The sequence below is a fragment of the Echiichthys vipera genome (assembly GCF_963691815.1).
Source record: "Echiichthys vipera genome assembly, chromosome: 10".
Classification (NCBI taxonomy): Eukaryota; Metazoa; Chordata; class Actinopteri; order Perciformes; family Trachinidae; genus Echiichthys; species Echiichthys vipera.
Genome location: NC_139835.1, coordinates 28115569 through 28134923, shown reverse-complemented (window position 1 = coordinate 28134923; position 19355 = coordinate 28115569). Strand labels below are relative to the sequence as shown.

At 44.8% G+C, this 19355-nt stretch overlaps 1 protein-coding gene across 5 annotated transcripts in view; it reads left to right on the top strand.

The window, feature by feature from the left end:
* Positions 1-19355, top strand: part of kalrna (kalirin RhoGEF kinase a) — a gene marked incomplete at both ends in the record, with an annotated part of 177190 nt that overhangs the window by 130471 nt on the left and 27364 nt on the right. For all 5 annotated transcript variants that reach the window (XM_083921415.1, XM_083921416.1, XM_083921414.1 and 2 more), the window contains one exon: positions 18476-18682. In XM_083921415.1, the coding sequence (XP_083777541.1) occupies positions 18476-18682 (207 nt within the window). The remainder of the gene's footprint in view (positions 1-18475; positions 18683-19355) is intronic.

Sequence of the window (19355 nt, the reverse complement as noted above, 5' to 3'; positions counted from 1 at the left end):
AAATGACCTCAGAACCGCCGTAGGCCTCATGCTCGCACACGTGCGCACGCTCGTGCTCGTACATGTACAAACGTGCTTTACAAAAGCCCACCTCTCCCAAACCAGGCCGTGGCTGGCAAGCGTGCCGGGCCTAGACGTGGTACGGTTGCACTCACACTGGTCAAAGGAACTAGGCTTTACCCGTGAGACCTGTTTGGGCACGGTACAGATGGAGAGTGTGAGTGCGACCTTAGAGTGATTTTTCAAGGAAAAGAGTAAGAGTTCTGTGATTTCAGCTTCTTAAATGTGAATATTCTCTGGACACTACACTGAACATCTTTGACATTTGAGAATGAAATCTTGGGAGAACAGTGATCAACACATTCACCATTCTCTGAAGTTTTATTAACTTAACAAGAAAATGCTTGAAAATAAACCCTAATCCTTACTTTAAATACATCTAATAGATGGGCTTAATGGAGGCTATCTGAGCTTGTGGAGAGGATGTTTCCCTCGTTGCACCTTAGGGAAAATCCTGCTGTGATTTTAGACGCATGGTTTTGAAACTGGAAACTGAAACGTTGGGGTGACACCTCTGATTGGGTTTTTGGTGCGGAGTGTTGTTAAGTCACTATACACAGAACTAGAACAGGACAGACAGATCGTTCCTGTTGTGTCCTGCAGAGGGCGCCGTGGAGCTGCTCTCACGCCTCCTCCCTGCCTTTGTTATTGACACTACACACACACACACACACACACACACACACACACACACACACACAGTTTGGGCCGATGGTGTGTGTGGATGTCTCATTATGAGTTGCACGAGGATGAGGTGGTTTCATCTCATTGCATTATGGGAGTTTTACAGCAGAGAGGATGTGGATGAAAAAGAAAATGACTTGGAGAAGCATCCAGAGTTTTTTTTATTATGTTGTAGGTGAACACAATAACCACAGCCAAACACACACACACACACACACACACACACACACACACACACACACACACACACACACATAATTTCCTCCCATCTACTCAGCTTTCTCAATACCAAACTTTAGACACACTGACCATAAACTCCCATAACTCACCATAAACCACCTACTCACAAACACACATACACACACACACACACACACACACACATACACACACACAAACACACACATGCAAACAGTTTCCGAGTATAACAAACTCTCCTGCAACCCAGTTTACAATTTTTGTCTTGCTAAGCGTTAAAAATAACAGGAAGGTTTGGATGTGTGGGAGGTTACTGCTGACTGTACACACACACACACACACACACACACACACACACACACACACACACACACACACACACACACACACACACACACGCACACACACAGTGCAGGATCAGCTGATTTGCCTGTTGCAGCCACGGTGTGTTTTATGCTCTTGCTGATGAAAAGGGTGTTTTGTGTTTCTGTAGAGAGATGCAAATCAGACAGCTGCAGCTGCCACACATGGAAATAAATGCACAGGCAACATTAGGGTGCTATTGTGCTGAAAATAAGGTCATTAAAATCCAAAAGTCCCCCATTTAAGAAGAAACAGTGGTTAACAATTTGACTTTTCCGTGCACAAATGGTCCATTAATTGCAATAAATATAGCTTTAACACCTGAAACGGTGCAGATTCTGTTTTATATTAATTTAAATTATGATAAATAAAGGATTTACAGCTGTCACCCAGAGAGACTCACACGCCCGGTGTGTTAATGTCAGGGCTTTTTCAAACTTACAGCGAATAGATGACCTCATAGACATGACACGTGGACTGTGTTGTTAATGAAACAGGTGTTGTTTTGACCTTAACTCAAACTTCACCATGACCGACATCTTTACCTAACTTTAGGCAACCTTCACCTCAACGTGCTCCAAACATATCCGATCCGATGGTCAACAAATAGTTCGGAAAGAAGTCGTGCGACGTGTGGAACAGTTGAGAGAAAAGGTCAAAAGCAGATGTGAAAAGTTTCAGGGGATAACACAGAAGACAAACCGTGCAGCACCATCCTGTACTTCTGTCTTTACACTCGTCTGTTTTACTTACAGCGGCGACCTCAAAGACTCAAATGATGAAGAAATCAGTGACACTGTGAGACTTAGAAGATTTAACACGGTTGATGGACTTTAGTGGCCTTTCTGGAATCACAGTCAAACAGCAAACCTCATTCATTCATTCATCTTCAGCCTCTTGTTCCTGTCGGGGTCGTGGGGGGGCTGGAGCCGATCCCAGCTGACATCGGGCGTGAGGCGGGGTCCACCCTGGACAGGACGCCAGTCTATCACAGGACACATAGAGACGAACAGAGACAGACAACCATTCACACCTACGGGCGATTTAGAGTCATCAATGAACCGAACACCTGCACGTCTTTGGACTGTGGGAGGAAACCGGAGAACCCGGAGAAAACCCACACAGACACGGGGACAACATGCAAACTCCACACAGAAGGGCCCCAGCAACCTGAGAATGATGCAGCCTACCTCCTCAAGGCTTCATGAGTATGAGATCAAAGACAAGAGCAGACAATAGCTATTTAATATGCACCACAACAAATACTCAGTTAACACACTGGGCAGAATTAGGCAACACCTGCAGCTGCTTACTCAGCAGTGAGGTGACTGGAGGCTGATGGCTGTTTAATTAACCGTCTATTTGTTAAAGAACGAGCAAACTGTTAATTAACCCTGAAGAGATAATTAAGCTGTGTGTGTGTGTGTGTGTGCCTCCGTGTGTGTGTGTGTGTGTGTGTGTGTGTCTTGTGATCGCTCTGTAAAGTAGGTCTCCTTGCCCTCCCTAAAGTGTCTGAATCAGTCTGAAGTCAGAGATTTAACTCTTTCCTCATCGTTGCAAATACTGAATCATGACGTTCTGCTGTGTTGTTGCTTCTCTTTTATGTTACGTTCGTTTGTCGTCTTGTTATGAGCGTGTAGATGTTATTAACTCTGAAGTTGCAGCTAACTGCAGTGGTAGTGTGTAGTCACAGTGGAGTGTTGTTTCTCGCTGTAGAGCATCAGCTGACGCACACTGTGTATAAAATGGGGCACTGCGGAGAAACAGAGCTGCTGGATGCACTTTATCTAGGCTGAGCGCATGTGTGCCCTCACCTGCTGCTGCATCATGATGCTGTGACCGTAATGCACCACGAGGTTAATCACACACACACACATATGTTCATTTGTCTGCTTCTTATACACAAAGAGTGTTATAAACCTTAAAGGTTGAATATGGAGAATGAGCAGGCCGCCGCCATCTAGTGTCCCAAGATCGTAGTCGCGACAACAAAAAATAATTCCAGCAGTCAGGTTGCCAGGTTGGTCGGACCCGGCCCAGTAGCTACAGGAGACCGGAGTCTGTTTGAGCCTGTTTGAACACGTCCCCTCCGACAAATCACACCATTAAAAACAAGGATTGCAGAGGAGTTTGACTGACAGTTAGCGTTAGCCGTTACAGCTAAGTAAAGATGAAAGTCAGCGTGGTGATCAAGGAGAAACGTAGCCATTTGGCCGTGCGTTGACCTGGTTCCCTCGTCTCACAGTCACTGTTTTTTTGTTTGGTTCTTTAAAGTCTGTGTTTACCACGGGCTGAAGAGACTTCCACGCGTTGTTGTACGGGATAAAGCTTGTACCTGTCTTTTAAAAAAGGCGGTGGCTAACAAGTGGCTCAATGAGACGACAGCCGTCATCACACTGTACGAGAAGAATGTGGGTGGCGTTGGTTTGTCGCCTCGCGTTCGCTTTTTACCTCTGGAGATTGGGTTTATGCTTTAAACATCATAGAAGTGGTGTGAGGATTATCTTGCTGAACAAAACGCCAAAATGCATTAGTATCATAAACTGTATTCACTACAGAGCTTATTAACTGCAATTTTCCAAAACCCAATGTTAAAATTATTCAACAGATACATGAAAGGGGGCTTAAGACACACATTCCCCACACACACACACACACACACACACAGAGTGTTGGAACCTGCTTGCCACAATGGGGAAAGTAGCACTCCACAATAATTAACACTGACTTTTGTTCCAGTGAACCGAAGTGTGTAAGGGAAGGAGGGAAAACTTTGTCTGAGAGAGAATGAGTGTGTGTGTGTGTGTGTGTAAGCTCCTCCTCCATCTCCTCTCTCCTCCTCTCTCTCTCTCTCTCTCTCTGGTGAATGTCAGCAGTGTGGATTTGAAGCTCTTGGAGTACACACACTGACCGGTTAGTGGTTGCAGAGAGAATAGAAAAAGGTTTGTGTGTGTGTGTGTGAGAGAGAGAGGTATATGTGTGTGTGAGTGAGTGAGTGAGTGTAGGATGTGTGTGTGAGGGAGGATGAAGCGAGGCAGGCGTTGCTACGGATGGATTCTCAACCGCTGCTGCTGCTGCTGCTACAACGGCACAGGTGGGACAAGATGCAAAAAGCAGTGTGTGTGTGTGATTGTGTGTGTGTGCATGCACGCGTGTGTGTGTGTGTGTGTGTTGCATGCTTTACAAGTTAGAAAGTTTTCGATTGTGTGCGCGCAAGGAGGAATGAAGCAGAGAACAGGTTTCTGGCTGCCAGCATTCTCCACACATCTCAGCTGTGAGAGGGGCGTGTGTATTATTGGCGCGCCTGAGTGTGTGTGTGTGTGTGTGTGTGTGTGTGTGTGTGTGTGTGTGTGTGTGTGTGTGTGTGTGTGTGTGTGTGTGTGTGTGTGTGTGTGTGTGTGTGTGTGTGTGTGTGTGTGTGTGTGTGTGTGTGTGTGTGTGTGTGTGTGTGTGTGTGTGTGTGTGTGTGTGTGTGTGTGTGTGTGTGTGTGTGTGTGTGTGACAGAAATTCCCGTTTCGATTTTTCTTTGTGTTGTTGCCACTGGAAACTTATTTAAATTGAAAATTATTTGGGAAACAGGAAGTTATGTGTCACACACACACACACACAGACGGATGGAAAGAGAGGGGGAGACGCAGACAAGAGCACAGTTTCTCTCTTTGTCTGCGGAGAATCAGATGTTGGATTGTGCAATCGCTGCACAGGGTGTGTGTTTGGGTGTTTTTTCTTTTGTGTGTTTGGGTGTGTAGCAGCATTAAAAGGACTCACTCGGACCGCACCGCAGCCGTAATTACTCTCTGAATGTCCCAATCGCAGCAGCTTCAGGAGCGTTTTCTGTCTGAACCCGTTCGTCCCCAGGTTACATTCAGACAGCTGACGACTAACGCACTGTAAATGACGGGAAACACTACCAAGTACAGTTGTAGCAGGTCTAGACTATCCATCTCTGTAATGAATGAAAAACACATGTTCAGGTAACCTCAGATTTTACATGCGACTCGACAATACGGGCAGATTTTCAGACCGCGGGGTTCATGTGAGTGCAGCGCTGCGGTTTGTTTGTTTTGGTGCAGAGGTCCAAACTAGTTTAGGGCAAATAAGTAACAGGTGCTTTTCCAGGGAGAAATCACAGCACCGGTTGTTTTTCACTCCCCCTGTTGGAGCCGTGTTTATGTTATTATTGTTAAATTGCTCATTTCCACCTATTACATATGGTCGGACCTCACAGGAGCCGGTCTATTTGTCCACCCGTGCTCCTCTGTGGCAGGAGCAAGAGAGGAGGGGACGTTTAGGTTCTTTCGTTCTCCGGTGGCACATCAGCGTTAAGCATTCACGCATACTGGTTTTTAATGGATTCTGTCTTTTGTGTGTTTTCTTTCTTTGAAGTGGACAATAAATCTTTGAACCCATACCTCGAATATCCCAAATATCTCCCACGGGCGAGTCAGAAAGTGACCAAGCAGCTTTATGAGTAAGTTAGGCTATTAATAAGTTATAGAGAGATTTTGTGCTATACTCCACCTACTGTCTATTTCTCTCTCTCTCTCACACACACACACAGACACACACACACACACACACACACACACACACACACACACACACACACACACACACACACACACACACACACACACACACACACACACACACACACACACACACATTGGACAGCGCTGCGGTGCTCAGTCCTCGTTCCAGTCTTCAGTCCTGACAATTGTGCTGCTTTTTTTTATTAATTGTGCATTTTCTGGGGTTGGTTTCAGGTTCAAGTGGTTGATTCATCAACTCATATTTTTGCAGGTTGACTCTAATAACAGGTCGGGTGTGTACAGGTATTAAAACGTAACTTTGTTGGTGCTGTATTGGTAAATGGACTTGTACTTCTATAGGGCCTTTCTAGTCTTCTGACTACTCAAGGCGCTTTCACAGTGTTTGTCACATTCACACAGATGGTAGTGGACATCTACAGACCATCTAATCTAAACATTCACACCACATTTACACACCCATGTGCAGCACGGGGAGCATTTGGGGGTTCAGTGTCTTGCCCAAGGACACTTTGACATGTGGACCGGGGGAGCTGGGGATTGAACCGCCAATCTCTCGAATGGAGGACGACCCACTCTATCACTGAGACACAGTCGCCCATGATGATGTATTATCATCAGCGCAGTATCTTCTGTGAATCCGGCCTTGAGACAGGGCAGGTAACACTGTGAGGATATTAAGCATGTGACCCTGATGACCTATGAATGTAAACAGAGTGATTTGATGTGTTAGAGCCAACCAATCATATCACTTCATGTCATATCACTGAAATCAGTGAAACCAGTTCAGCTGCATGCCTGTCCGTACAGTTTGAAGCTGTGGGGCCAAAGTCTGCTGTCTGTCCACACACACACACACACACACACACACACAGACACACAGCTGAGTTAACCTTTAGCTAACTGTAGCTGCATGCTAACCTCCAAAAACACACACACACACACACACACACACACACACACACACAGCTGAGTTAACCTTTAGCTAACTTTAGCTGCATGCTAACCTCCACAAACACACACACACACACACACTGACACACACCTGCCTGCGCTGTTAAAGGTACAGTGCACAGAGAATCGTAGTCCTCAGCCTTTAGATGTTTTGCAGCTCATGGCTAAAGCAAAATCCTGAAATGCTGCTGTGTAAAGTGAAGTTGTGCCAGAGAGCCGAGGTCAACACAATGAAACCACTTCAGAAATTCTGCCTGCTTTAGAGCATCGATTAGTTTACAGCACGTACAGTTAATGGGGTTGCCTGAAGTGAGGGAAGAGTCACGGGAGCTCTCTTCACTGTCAGTTCTTTCAGTCATGTCTTTGAAAAACGTATGGATCCAGAGCAGATTTCACTAAAATCAGGCAAACATCAGTTCTGTCACAATACCACTCTGTTGCTCCATGACGGACACAAGTATGTGTCTTTATTGAGAACATTTATTGGATTGTATTCGTATTCCAACAGTGGTAATAGCTAAACAACTTACTGTATATGAACGTATTGTGATCAGTCTCCAGTGTTGAAGTCAAGCGAGTGACACTGCCTGTCCAGAGAAAGGTGTTCACCTCGCTCCAAGAGGTAACTCATTAAAAAGAGCGGAACAAACTAGAAAAGCACAAGATCGTTGACCTCCGCCAAGGCTAATGTTGCATTCACATGCTCCTCGGGGAAGTAGTTCTTCTGACTTTGGTGTGTTCATAATAATAATATATTTTACTTACAGTGCAGGGCTACAGGTTAAAACAATAAAGAAAAAACATCTCATTTTGCGGAAAGGGAAATGAAACAAGATAGGCAGTGTGGTTAAAAATAAAGTTTTTTAAAAATGTGGAAACATGGAAGCTACTAAGAGTGTGTTGCATGTGTTGCTCAGAGCATTTAAACAACACGTTGATAGCTGTTTCCAGTATCTTTGTGCGATAAGGAGCAAAGGAACGGAACAGCTGAGCCATGAAATACGATCGGGAACCAACTTATCGATTATTTTAACCCCAACGAATACTGCACACGTGCCCTATCTCTCGATGCAAAGCGGAAAATAATTGGTGTGTCGTAACGGTTATTGAGATCCCTGAGTTTCTAATAAGCTAACCTGAACCTGTGCAATATTTGGGTCAACTGACGAGGTTCTGAAGCATCCTCCAAATTTCAGGCGAGGAATTTAAACTTGACCGAGAGAAACCGTATTTGGGACCAAGTGTCTAAAGTCTGTCAGTGCTGTTTAATGTCGAGCTGTGAGCTGTGGCTGTTAGTGCTGATCTTTGTGATATTGACTGTTTTGTTGGCAATTTTGCGACAAATGTCTGCATATTACCTCCAATAGCACCTAGCATGCTAATAGCACCGGAGCAATGTGACGCTATTTGCTCGGCAGCGCAGTCCGGGGTGCGTTTCACCTTTTTGCAGGATATTTTCGAGAATTGCACAGTTTATTTTTGTCGTATTTGTGCAGGTTAGTAGCCCCAAAAGCAGCACAACCCTTTTGTTACTTTGCCCAGTTTCGTCTGTGTGCATCAGAGGGAAATGTGTCCCTGCCTTCAGCTAGTCCCTCAGTAACCTAGCATGTGGGTAAACCATATTTTATAAAGGTCACATCATTGATTTTATTAGGCATGAAGCTCAGCGTGTTCGACCAGTGTCTATGAAATATTACAGCATGCATCGACACGTGTATGAAACCGTAGGTCAAGACGCTTTTCCTCAGTGCTGCACTCAGTCTTTGATATGAGGAAGAGGCAGAAGTCATTTATTGTTGTTGATATTGCATGGTTGTAAGGTTTTTCTCGCACACACACAAGCACGCACACACTTCCTCGCTCACTCACAAACACAGTAGCAGAGTGATTAACTGGGGGGAAAAGTGATCCTACGTCCTGTCCATTACCCATTTAACCTGAAGATGGGCAGGAAACTAGTCTGACCTCGACACGCACACGCACACGCACACACACACACACACACACACACACACACACACACACACACACACACACACACACACACACACACACAGCAGAGATAATGGACAAAGACAGCATTAGACAAGCCTTCGCTCCACTGCTTCATCTGCTTTGACCTGCAGCTACATTTTAAATTGGAACAAAGACTCTGACACTTATTTGTTCAGTCTGAGGTATATTTCTAGTAAGGAGTGTAAAGAAACGGTTTGTTTGTCCCAACAACTGGACTTAATTTAATCTATTCTCATCGACAAGTTTGTATGGTATCTTTATGAAGTTATCTATTTAATGCCATAACACGGCGACCGGAAGAGCCCCTGATGGTTGCGTTCAGGCAACTAAAGATAATGGTTAGTTTAAGGCAGTGGTGGGCAATCTCGGTCCTGGAGGATCACTGCCCTGCATGTTTTAGGTTCCTCCCTGCTCCCACACACCTGATTCTAATGCTAAAGCTCACGAACACAGCTGTTAGACTCAGGTGTGTTGGAGCAGGGAGAAACCTAAAACATGCAGGGAGTTGCCCTCCCCTGGGTTAAGGCATCAAAATGACTTGGTTAAGATTAGGAAAGAGGTCGTGAGGTGGTTTGACTTCCAGGACCCAAACTCCGATCCCCTGGTGAAAGTCCTATGTTTTGGGACCCATCCACCAACCTCACCGGCCTCCACCCTAAGCGGAGATTAGTGGTTTCCAACTGTGTCGCTGGAGTAAATAGTCAGTTTTGCAGTTGTGAAAAGTTTTGAGTTGTGGCACCAGCTTATCAATTTTCCTGTCCTTTCAGTTCCAGTTGGGACCTGTTTCCCATAACATTTCCTAGTTCCCATAAGGAGGAGAGTTTTTATCGCCTGTTTTCGTCTCAGAGTATCTTTTCTGACCACGAGGACGCCCTAAATTGGAGCTTTCTCTTCAGTCCTCTTCACCGAGCAGGAGCCAAAAATGTGATCGTGTTTCTGTGAATGACGCGTTTGAATGAGCTCACTCACTTTATTACATCCACAAGTGAACCAGTCCGTGTTTGTGTCTGACATCGAACGTAATTAAAGCCAAAATGTAATAAGCTGGTAAAACTAAACAGTTTTTTTTGGTGACCAGCCACATCCACACATTATAGGTTGTCATTTTAAAGCAGAAATCTAATAGCACTAACTTAACATGCACCTGAAAACAATATTTAATTTTGTCCTAGGGTTATGATTCAAACCCTCGCAGGTCGTACATGTACTGCAGCTCTGTTACATACTTTTACAGTGGCTGAACACCTGATGCACTCTCCCATAATTAAAGTGTTGCCTTTTATAAATGTCATTAATGTAGTTTGAATAGTGGGCGTGGCCGTGTGTGCTGGGAAATGTGTAAGACACGAGAGAGAGAGAGAGAGAGAGGGAGGTATGAGAGGAATGTCATCTTCCCAGATTACTGTCACTTCCCGTCATTGATAAAAAAAACTATGTTGGCAGGCGGGCTCTGTGAACTCTTCATATACTGGGTTAACAAAGACTTTACTACTGTAGGTCTGTTCTCCGCAGCGTCTTCTCAGTGTGTTGTCATGTTGCATGAATGTTTTCCCTGTGGGCAGATTTTACCATTCAAATGCCCTTCAGTCCGTTGACTCACGGGGATGGTTAGTGATAGCTACCGGGACTATTTTGGTAACTTACCTGGTATCGTGTGTGTGTGTGTGTGTGTGTGTGTTGCGTTTAGTGTGTGTGAGTTTCAATACTGTCTTGTCAATAGAGCCATTCATAGACAGATAGTGTGTAGGTGTGTGTGGGTGTGTGTGATTACAGAATTACAGAACAGAGTGTTTGAGAGTTGAGAAAGGGATAGCAAGAGAAAAACTGTGTGTGTGTGCGCGTGCCTGTGCGTGCATTTGTGCGTGTGTGTGTGTGATTAAAGATAGTGAGTGATGGGGATTTTAACAGTAGACAGTCTGTTTTTCTGTCGGCTGCTGAACAAAAGCTTCCTTGTTTGGTCTCACCTGACTTTGGCCCGTCAGTGTGACACTGCAGTACTCTGTGGTACACACACTATTCAGTGTTTTCCAGAGTACCAACACTGCAGTACCCGCTACTGTAACTATCGCTTCACTTCTGAAAGGTCACATATTGTAAAAAAAGAAAAGTGAGATTCTTCCGTTCCGTTTTGTAATAATAAAGCAGGTCGATGTGTATCAAAACACTCAATCTACAGAGAAACGCACCGGCCTGTATCCAGAAACTGTGTCTTTAAACGAGCCCTCAGGACTTCCTGTACATTGTGATGTCACAACTTTACTGTATAGGTAGAAAGTGCTGCTGCAGTGTCGTTACGGTAATTCCCCGGGTGCAGTGATGGTGCATAGAGCGCCGATTAGGAAGACATGGACACGCTGACCAATCAGAGCAGACTGGGCCTTTTCTGGGTCTTAAAGAGACAGGCGCTAAAACGGAGCGTTTCAGACAGAAGGGTGAATACAGGTGTATTCAGACACACAGGATGAGATGATGTTTTGAACATTAAAGCATGTAAACATACACAGGCACAATATGGGACTGAACATTGCATCATTTGGGCTCAGGTGGAAGAATGGTCGTCCACTAACAAGTGGACTGGGGGACCGGTGTTTGTGTCCCGGACATACTGAGCCAAACCACAAGCTTCCTTCTAATCTTAACCGAGTCATTTTGATGCCTAAACTCATCAGTCTCCCGTTTCACAGCATTAAATAGAACATCATATTTCTTAAGATACTCTACTTAAGATATCATACAAACCTGTTGATGAGAATGCTGTCTGTTGTACTTCTGTTTACAAAAAGAAACTCATCACAGCCTCTAAGGGCACACTCACACTGTCCTACCGTACCGTGCCTAAACAGGATTTACGGGTAAAGTCTAGTGCGTTTGACCAGTGGGAGTGCAACCACTCCGCGCCTAGCTGCGGCCAGCTTGCCGTCCACGGACAGTTTGGGAGAAGTGGGCTTTTGTAGAGCGTGTTTGCACATGTACGAGCACGAGCGTGCGCACGTGTACGAGCACAAGCACGGGCACGAGCCCTACGACGGCACTGACGTCATTTTATGTGCGCCTGTTTAGACATAGATGAAAAAAAGACAGACCATGCGCGGACATTTAACAACAACAATGCGGAGATGATTCGGAGGTGGAGAGTTTACTGCAGACTTGGTCAGATGAAGATGAGGTGGGGACAAGTACCCTAAAGGCCGGGGCACGGTACTGACAGTGTGAGTGCGCCCTAAAATAACCTTTTCTGTCGAGTACCATGCAGTCAAAGGTGTGTGTGTGTGTGTGGCTTTGAAAGTTTCAAATATTTTGTGTAGGAGGGCTGCCAGACTGACTGTACAGTAGCCCTGTCAGCAAACTGTTGCGTGGGTGTGGACGTGTTGCTACCCGGAACAGATGATAGACAGAAGATAAAGTACAAACCTGGAAGTCCAGATCAAGAGTGATAGTCTGGTTTGTTGTCTTATGTGGAGTGACATTGTAAATCATGTGTGGCATCCACAACGCCTCCAGACTTCCCGTCACAGAGGCATGTGTGAGTTTTGGATACCTTTGTTCCACTAACGTAAAAAGTTGTTCCTCTTTGGCGCTGTGAGTCCCTGATCACAGTATCTGAGATCACGAGTAACGTCTTTTGCTTGATAATGAAACATAGAGGTGTGTGTTACGGGTCAGTTAGAACTTAATTACTGAGGTTTCACCAACTGAACTATGAAACTATCAAGCGAGCCGCTCAATCTCCTAAATGAAGGCTGCGAGATGTGGTTGAAAGCTCCAGGAACGTCAACTAAGTCTACCTTGTGCGTAGAGTAGTTTAAGTCACATGGTTCTTTTATAAACAGCTGCTTCTGGTCGTCGTAATGACCGGTCAGTGGACGGCAGCACACTGGGCTCCTGTGGCGTCATCTTTCTCTGAAGGAGGAGAAGCAAAAAGAAAAGATGCCTCATCAGTCAGCTGAGTGTGTGCACTGGAGTCTGTAATGAGTTTCTGTGTCGTCAGCCAGCCACTCAATGACGGACCGCTGAAAGCACACGCACAGGTGAAAGAGTGACCTTTGACATGTCTCCCTCTCTTAAGAACACATGGCTGCATTTGCTCAATAGGACTTCAGGGAGCAACCAGTGAAACAGAGTGACGACAGCGGGAGAAGTAGTGGTGAATCGATGCGGAGAATCAGCAGAAATCCTCTCCAGCCCCTTTTCTCACACACACACACACACACACACACACACCCTGATTAAGGCGGGAATGTTGCAGCCTTATTTCGCCTCAGTGCTCAGTATAGGAGGGAACAGAGCAGAGTTGGGACAGAGTTGTTTCACCGTTAACCCAGCAGCGAAGGGAACTAACAGAGCCGAATCGACTTACTAGAGAAGCGTGAATCTGCTCTGAGACCGTTCAATTCCACATGTACTAAGCCTGTCATGGTAACAAATTAAATAAAGTAAATAAATTATCCCAGAAATTATTGGGAGAAGCGATAATATGGCCGTTTTGAGACCATTTTCAACTGATTTAATGATAATGTCATGCGTCACAGCGGCTCTCTCAGGTGAAGTGTGTGTGTGAACCAGCGTTTCCTCTAACCTGCTCTTCATTACGCTGAAGAAGAGACAGGGCTCAGTGGAACGGATGCAATGGAGTGAAAACTCTTGTCATCCAGTCTCTTTGATAGAGGGACACCAGGAATACAGGAAAATTGTTGTTGTTTTTTGCGGCTGGCAAAGTTATTGACCTCATTAAAAGTTATCATGAGATTCACTGATGTATTGCTTATTGCGACGGGCCTAACGTACTGAATAATCCACAGCGACGGAGGTCTGCTCTGTGGAGCGCTCCGTGCAAAGCGTCCCTTTAAGTAGCAAAACTAAAATCTGTAGTTCTAAACTTGACTGGGGAGGCAGAAGGAAACATCGAGCCTGTGAACTCATCAATGAAGCTGCTGTTTCCGGTGCTCTGTGCTGCAGCAGTGGACAGCAGCTCAGCTCTGGTCTCTGCTTGTGGGCAGCTGTGGCTCAGTGGAAGAGTGGGTCGTCCTCCATTTGAGAGATTGGCGGTTCGAAGTGTCCTTGGGCAAGACACTGAACCCCGAATTGCTCCCCGTGCTGCGCATGGGTGTGTGAATGTGGTGTGAATGGCTATATAAATACAAGTCCATTTACCATCTGCTTCATTTATTGAATGTAATTCATATTTTTGCCTAATGAGGTATCACTTCACCTACCTGCAACCTATTCCTGTTGATCTGAATGTTATTTCACCCACCCTGTTGATGGATTAACCCCAGTGCACACGGACATGTCTGCAATCCACGCGTCACTATCACATGAGCACACACTAGATACCTACGCTGTTGTGTTTATACGTCGCTCCTCTTTTGCTGCTTCTACTCTCCTCATACACTGGGGCAGAGTTATGCCAGCGTTGTTTGGTTCAGTTGGGGCTGGGAGCATCTATTGCCTCCCGAGACCATGTGAGTTATTGGTTAACGCTGCGGCTTCAGAGTTCAGTAATTATTACTTGTTTCATTGTGTGTTTCCGTTGGTTCGAAGTGGTGTCAAATACTGTGTTTGTCTGTTATTTCTCCATTTCTACGAAACAATTATCAACCATATGTGGTCGTCGTAGTGTCCACTGTTCAGTTTTTTTTAAATCAAGTTCTGATGAGCTTTTTGTTTGCCTGTGGGGAGGCGTGGCCACGCTACACAGTCGATGTCACAGGCTGAAAGTGAGCTCAAGCTCAAGTGCCTTTACAAACAAAACAGGAATTCTTGCAGTCACTGACAAAGGAAACGTGTGTCGGTGTGTGTGTGTGTGTGTGTGTGTGTGTGTATTATGTGTCATTTATGCAGAGACTTCAGTGTGTGCAGATGTTGATTCAGCGTAGGGTTTGTAGAAAAGAAAGTCATCAGGGGCCGGCCGACATGAAACTTGGAGTTTCCGTAAGCAGAAGTCTCGGTGAGCAGAACAGAGAGAAACAGAGGCACCTTGTGACCTCGGCTGCTGTTTTGAACAGAGCTTTTATCTCGGCCACACTGCTGACACAGTCCGACAACTAAGACACCAGCGACCGCTAATACACACTCATTAACCCGCAGTCCTGCCTGCACACTGTGGAGGGAAGAGTTGTCACAACAAAGTACTGGAAAACTGTTTTATTTCCACACGTGTTGTTCAAGAGGAGACAAACACTAAAAGATGACACCGTGACGTTTCTCCAGTTGATTACCGACATTAAGACAAAAATAATTTTGTATGGTTTTAATATGCAAATATGGCATTACATTAGTAAACGTCTGCTATACATTCGCAGGACAGACAAACGTTGGATAGAGCCAGGTTGTTTAATATTGTTGACGTATTAAAGTGAAATGGTTTTGCAGATCTCTCTATCACTGCATAAATCAGAAAATACTGGAAACAGTCATGAACGGTGCGGGGAGAGCAGGACCCAAATGCAGACACGCACAACGAGTACGATTTAAACCGATATTTAATCAACAAAAACGAGAAAACAAACAAAAACCAGAGAACAGGAAAACAGGTACAGCATGAGGACAGGAGCGTGTGGTTTTGATCCTGGGTATTTGTCATTGCCCGCTGTTTTCAGCATTTGAATTCTGCTGGAGGTAAACACTAAAGAGGGAAACTTTTACCTATTTCAAACCGGCCAGCACAAATCCTCTGGTGGGCTTTTGACGGAGGGTGATGATCAGGGGCTCCAGGCACTGGTGTTGTTAAACTGCATGTACTGCAGTGACACAAATCCAGTTCACATGTCGCAGTTTCCATTAAAGTACCAGCTAATGCTAGCTAGCTAGCTCGGTTAGGTGCAACCACCGAGCGCTGAAGATGTTTTTAGACAACCGAAACCGTTACAAACAACTCTGATGAAGTGTAAAAACACCGTGAGGGTCACAGTCCTGAACCGATAACAGCCCAAAACAAGTTCACCATGCAGCCCCGCCCTAAAGCATCCCCTGCTATATCATCTATTTTTCTCTAAATAGGACCATAACTTACTAAATGAACGTCATGCTGTACTGAAGAAGATTTGAAACTAGAGATTAAGATCATGAACTCACTAGGAGAATGTTTACTGAGGTAATAAATTAAGTGAGAGGTTTAGGCTCATTCTCTCATCGACAGTATATGACCTAGACATAAATACAGCAGCGACAGAGCGTCTCCTCCTGATCTGTGGAACGAACAGTTTATCACTTTATATAAAAACTGCTCAGAACACCGAAACCTTTAAGTCACAGCTGAAGACCCGACTCAACTAGACTTCATCCTCTGGTGTACTGCGATCATTTAAATGTCTTTCTCTTTATCGTTTTTTGGTGTTTTTGTCAAGCACTTTGGTCAGCTGTGGTGGTTTTATGTGTCATTTCCTGTTTGACCCCCCCCCACACACACACACACACACACACACACACACACACACACACACACACACACACACCCACACACACACACACCCACCCACACCCAACACCACCACAGCAGTATTAGTAGCTCCCAGCTGTTTGTGAGCACAGCTGATTCACCGCAGTCCAGACACATGACTACCACACGTACACACACACACACACACACACACACACACACACACACACACACACACACACACACGCACACACACACACACTATAATTGCAGTGTCACAGTCATGTCACACATTATCTGCTCCCCTGGTGATTTTAAAACACAGATAATTCTCCCCAGTCGGATCAGAAGTCAGTTGTGTAATTATTGACAGAGGTGTGTGTGGGACATGAGAGCATCTGCTCAACACATTTTGTTTTTCATTAATAAAAAAGAAAAAGTCTCGTCTGGATCTCACAGTGTTGTTTTCCCTTCACAAGAACCAAATCGTGACAGCGCGTTGCCTGAACATCATTAACTAAAGTGCCAGAATGTGGAAAAACAAGAGTAACGTTACAGATATCTGCAGCTCGCTTATGACAAGGAGTCAAAACATTATTTCTGAGAGATTAAAAACAGGGATCCCCACGCGTCTTCCAGCAGCAGAGAGACGAAGCACACTGAACTTTAAGCCTTTTGTGGAGGCTTGACTCTGATTTAAAGAGGTCTCTACTTACATTCAGGCGTGTTTAAATGCTTTAATATCGGATTATAGGCTAATTTTCTATACACTAAATTGTATAGAAATTAAACATTCCTAAGGTCATGACTTGACCAGATACTTTCATTTAAAAAGAAGAAGAAGAATGGGGAAAATTTAATTTTTTCACTCTTAATATTAATCATGTTACACACACACACAGGCCCGAAATACACACATGCACAAACAGGACCTATACATGCAATTAAGGAGAGATGTTAGAGCGAGGGGGCTGCCAGTGACCAGTGCCCCGAGCAGTTGGGGGTTCGGTGCCTTGCTCAACAGCACCTGAGATGAACTGGCACCTCTCCAGCCACCAGTTCACGCTCCATACATGGTCCACACCGGGACTTGAACCAGTGACCCTACAGTTCCCAGCCAAGTCACCTATGGACTGAGCTACTGCCGCCCCAATAATAAAAATAAAAACATAAAAAACAATTAAATATACACTGATGGAAAGTCAGTGTATTTCTGACCAGTGGTGTAAAATGTATTCAGGACCTTTGCTTAAACCAGCAAAATATACTTAAAGTACGAAGTGAAAGTACTCACTGTGCAGAGAAATGTTCCTTGTCAGTGTTTTCTTGTTATAGCTGAATGTTCCTGCTGTATTAATGTTGCATTTTGCTGCTGTAGATGTTTAAGATTGAGCTCATTTGAACTCCTTTATAAACCGGTGGGTCGTTTAATCCTCAGCGTCATATTCTATGAGATCGTCACGTGTTTGTAGCACGTCTCTCTGTTCATGTTTTCATCTTCCAGCTGCTCCAAGAGGCTTTTTGAAGACTTGATTTAGCTTCAGAAAGAGCTAAATCAAGCAAAATCAAGGATTTAAGTAGCACTTCGTCCTTCAGTTTATCTCAAACCTTCAACACATCTGGAGATACGTTGTTTTCACTTAATAGGGGATGGAGTAAAAGTTCAATATTCACCTCTGAGTGGGAGTATAAATATAAAGTAGCATGGAATGGAAATACTCACGTAAAGTAGCTTGAATCTCTGTTTGTAATTTGAATTTAAGATATCCATGATTTCTCACGATTAAATATATTTTGAGTATTTAAAATGACGCTATGACTAGTCTGAATATTACATGCACGTTCTCTCACACACTCAACATCGTGAACCTCTTTGTGCTTTTCTGATTTACTGAAGTGAGTGACGGCGTGAAAACCTGACGGATTACAGTAATGTGATTTAATGATCGATGTGTGTGTGAGCTTAATGTCCCTACCCGCTGATTTAACACAACTGTAAATGTCAAACACCCGGTGCACGGAGACCAACCGTCTGTTTGAGTGACAACTAAGTGGAGCGGCGCAACGTCGAGTTTCTTTATTCACCTGCAAAACACCATGAAGAACTTTGTGTCTTGTATTTTAACCCTGAGCTTTAATGGAACGGTAGTTAGAAGTGAAACACGTCTACAGATGTTTTAAATGGATGCAATTCGTCTTTCGTCACACTGTGGAAGTAACTTTGGCTGACTGAAACTCACTAAAATTTCAACCGCATCTGCTTCCTTCCAGAAAACTATCCCGTTAGCGGCTCTGACGGGAAGACGGAGTCCGTGGCGAACCTCCAGCCGCAGCCTTCCCTCAGCTCGCTGCAGTCCAGCTCTCCTGGTCCCAAACGCTCCGGAAACACCCTGAGAAAGTGGCTCACCAGTCCGGTACGCCGCCTCAGCCACGGCAGCTCCGTCAAGAAGCTCCCCAACAACAAACAGAAGAAGACGGGTAAGAAAATCTGCAGAATGAGTCGTTACCGAGCGGTGGGCTGCGTCTCTCGATGCTCGTAATGATCTGTTTGTAGACGGGCTTCCACGTCCTCCCGTATCCTCAAGTGTCCAGATGTTTGTAAGACACGGGACCTGTACTTGGGTCTTGAGAAGCTGCAGCATTATTTAGAGGCTCACTGAAAACTACTCTTTCAGTGGAATCTTATTATAAAGTAAAGAAATCGAGTATTCATGATACACAATTGCGTTGCCTTAATTTACTATAACAACCCCATTAAAGTGTAATTCCGGTGCAAAATCATCCCAGGGTCTTTTTCAGCACTCACATACATCTAATAATCCACGAGACAGTTTTTTTTTAGTATGAACTATTAACGGAGAGTCGCTAACAGCCGGACGTGGCTAAAACTGATTAGCTCGGGGCAGCACAGGCATTCAAACGTCTTTTTTAACCACTAATACAGACATGATAACACCAAGCCTCTGCATTAGCATGAGAAGAGTCCTTACACATAAAACGAACAACGTAGTTAGAGAACCCGGAGTTTATTAAGAGTGTTTTGAAAGACTTACCTACTGGCCCCTGTACCAGCTCCTCTCATAGTAAAGTCCATTCAAGTGGATTAGCAAAGTCAATCCCAAAGGAAGGAGCCCATTGGTGCTTTGTTTTC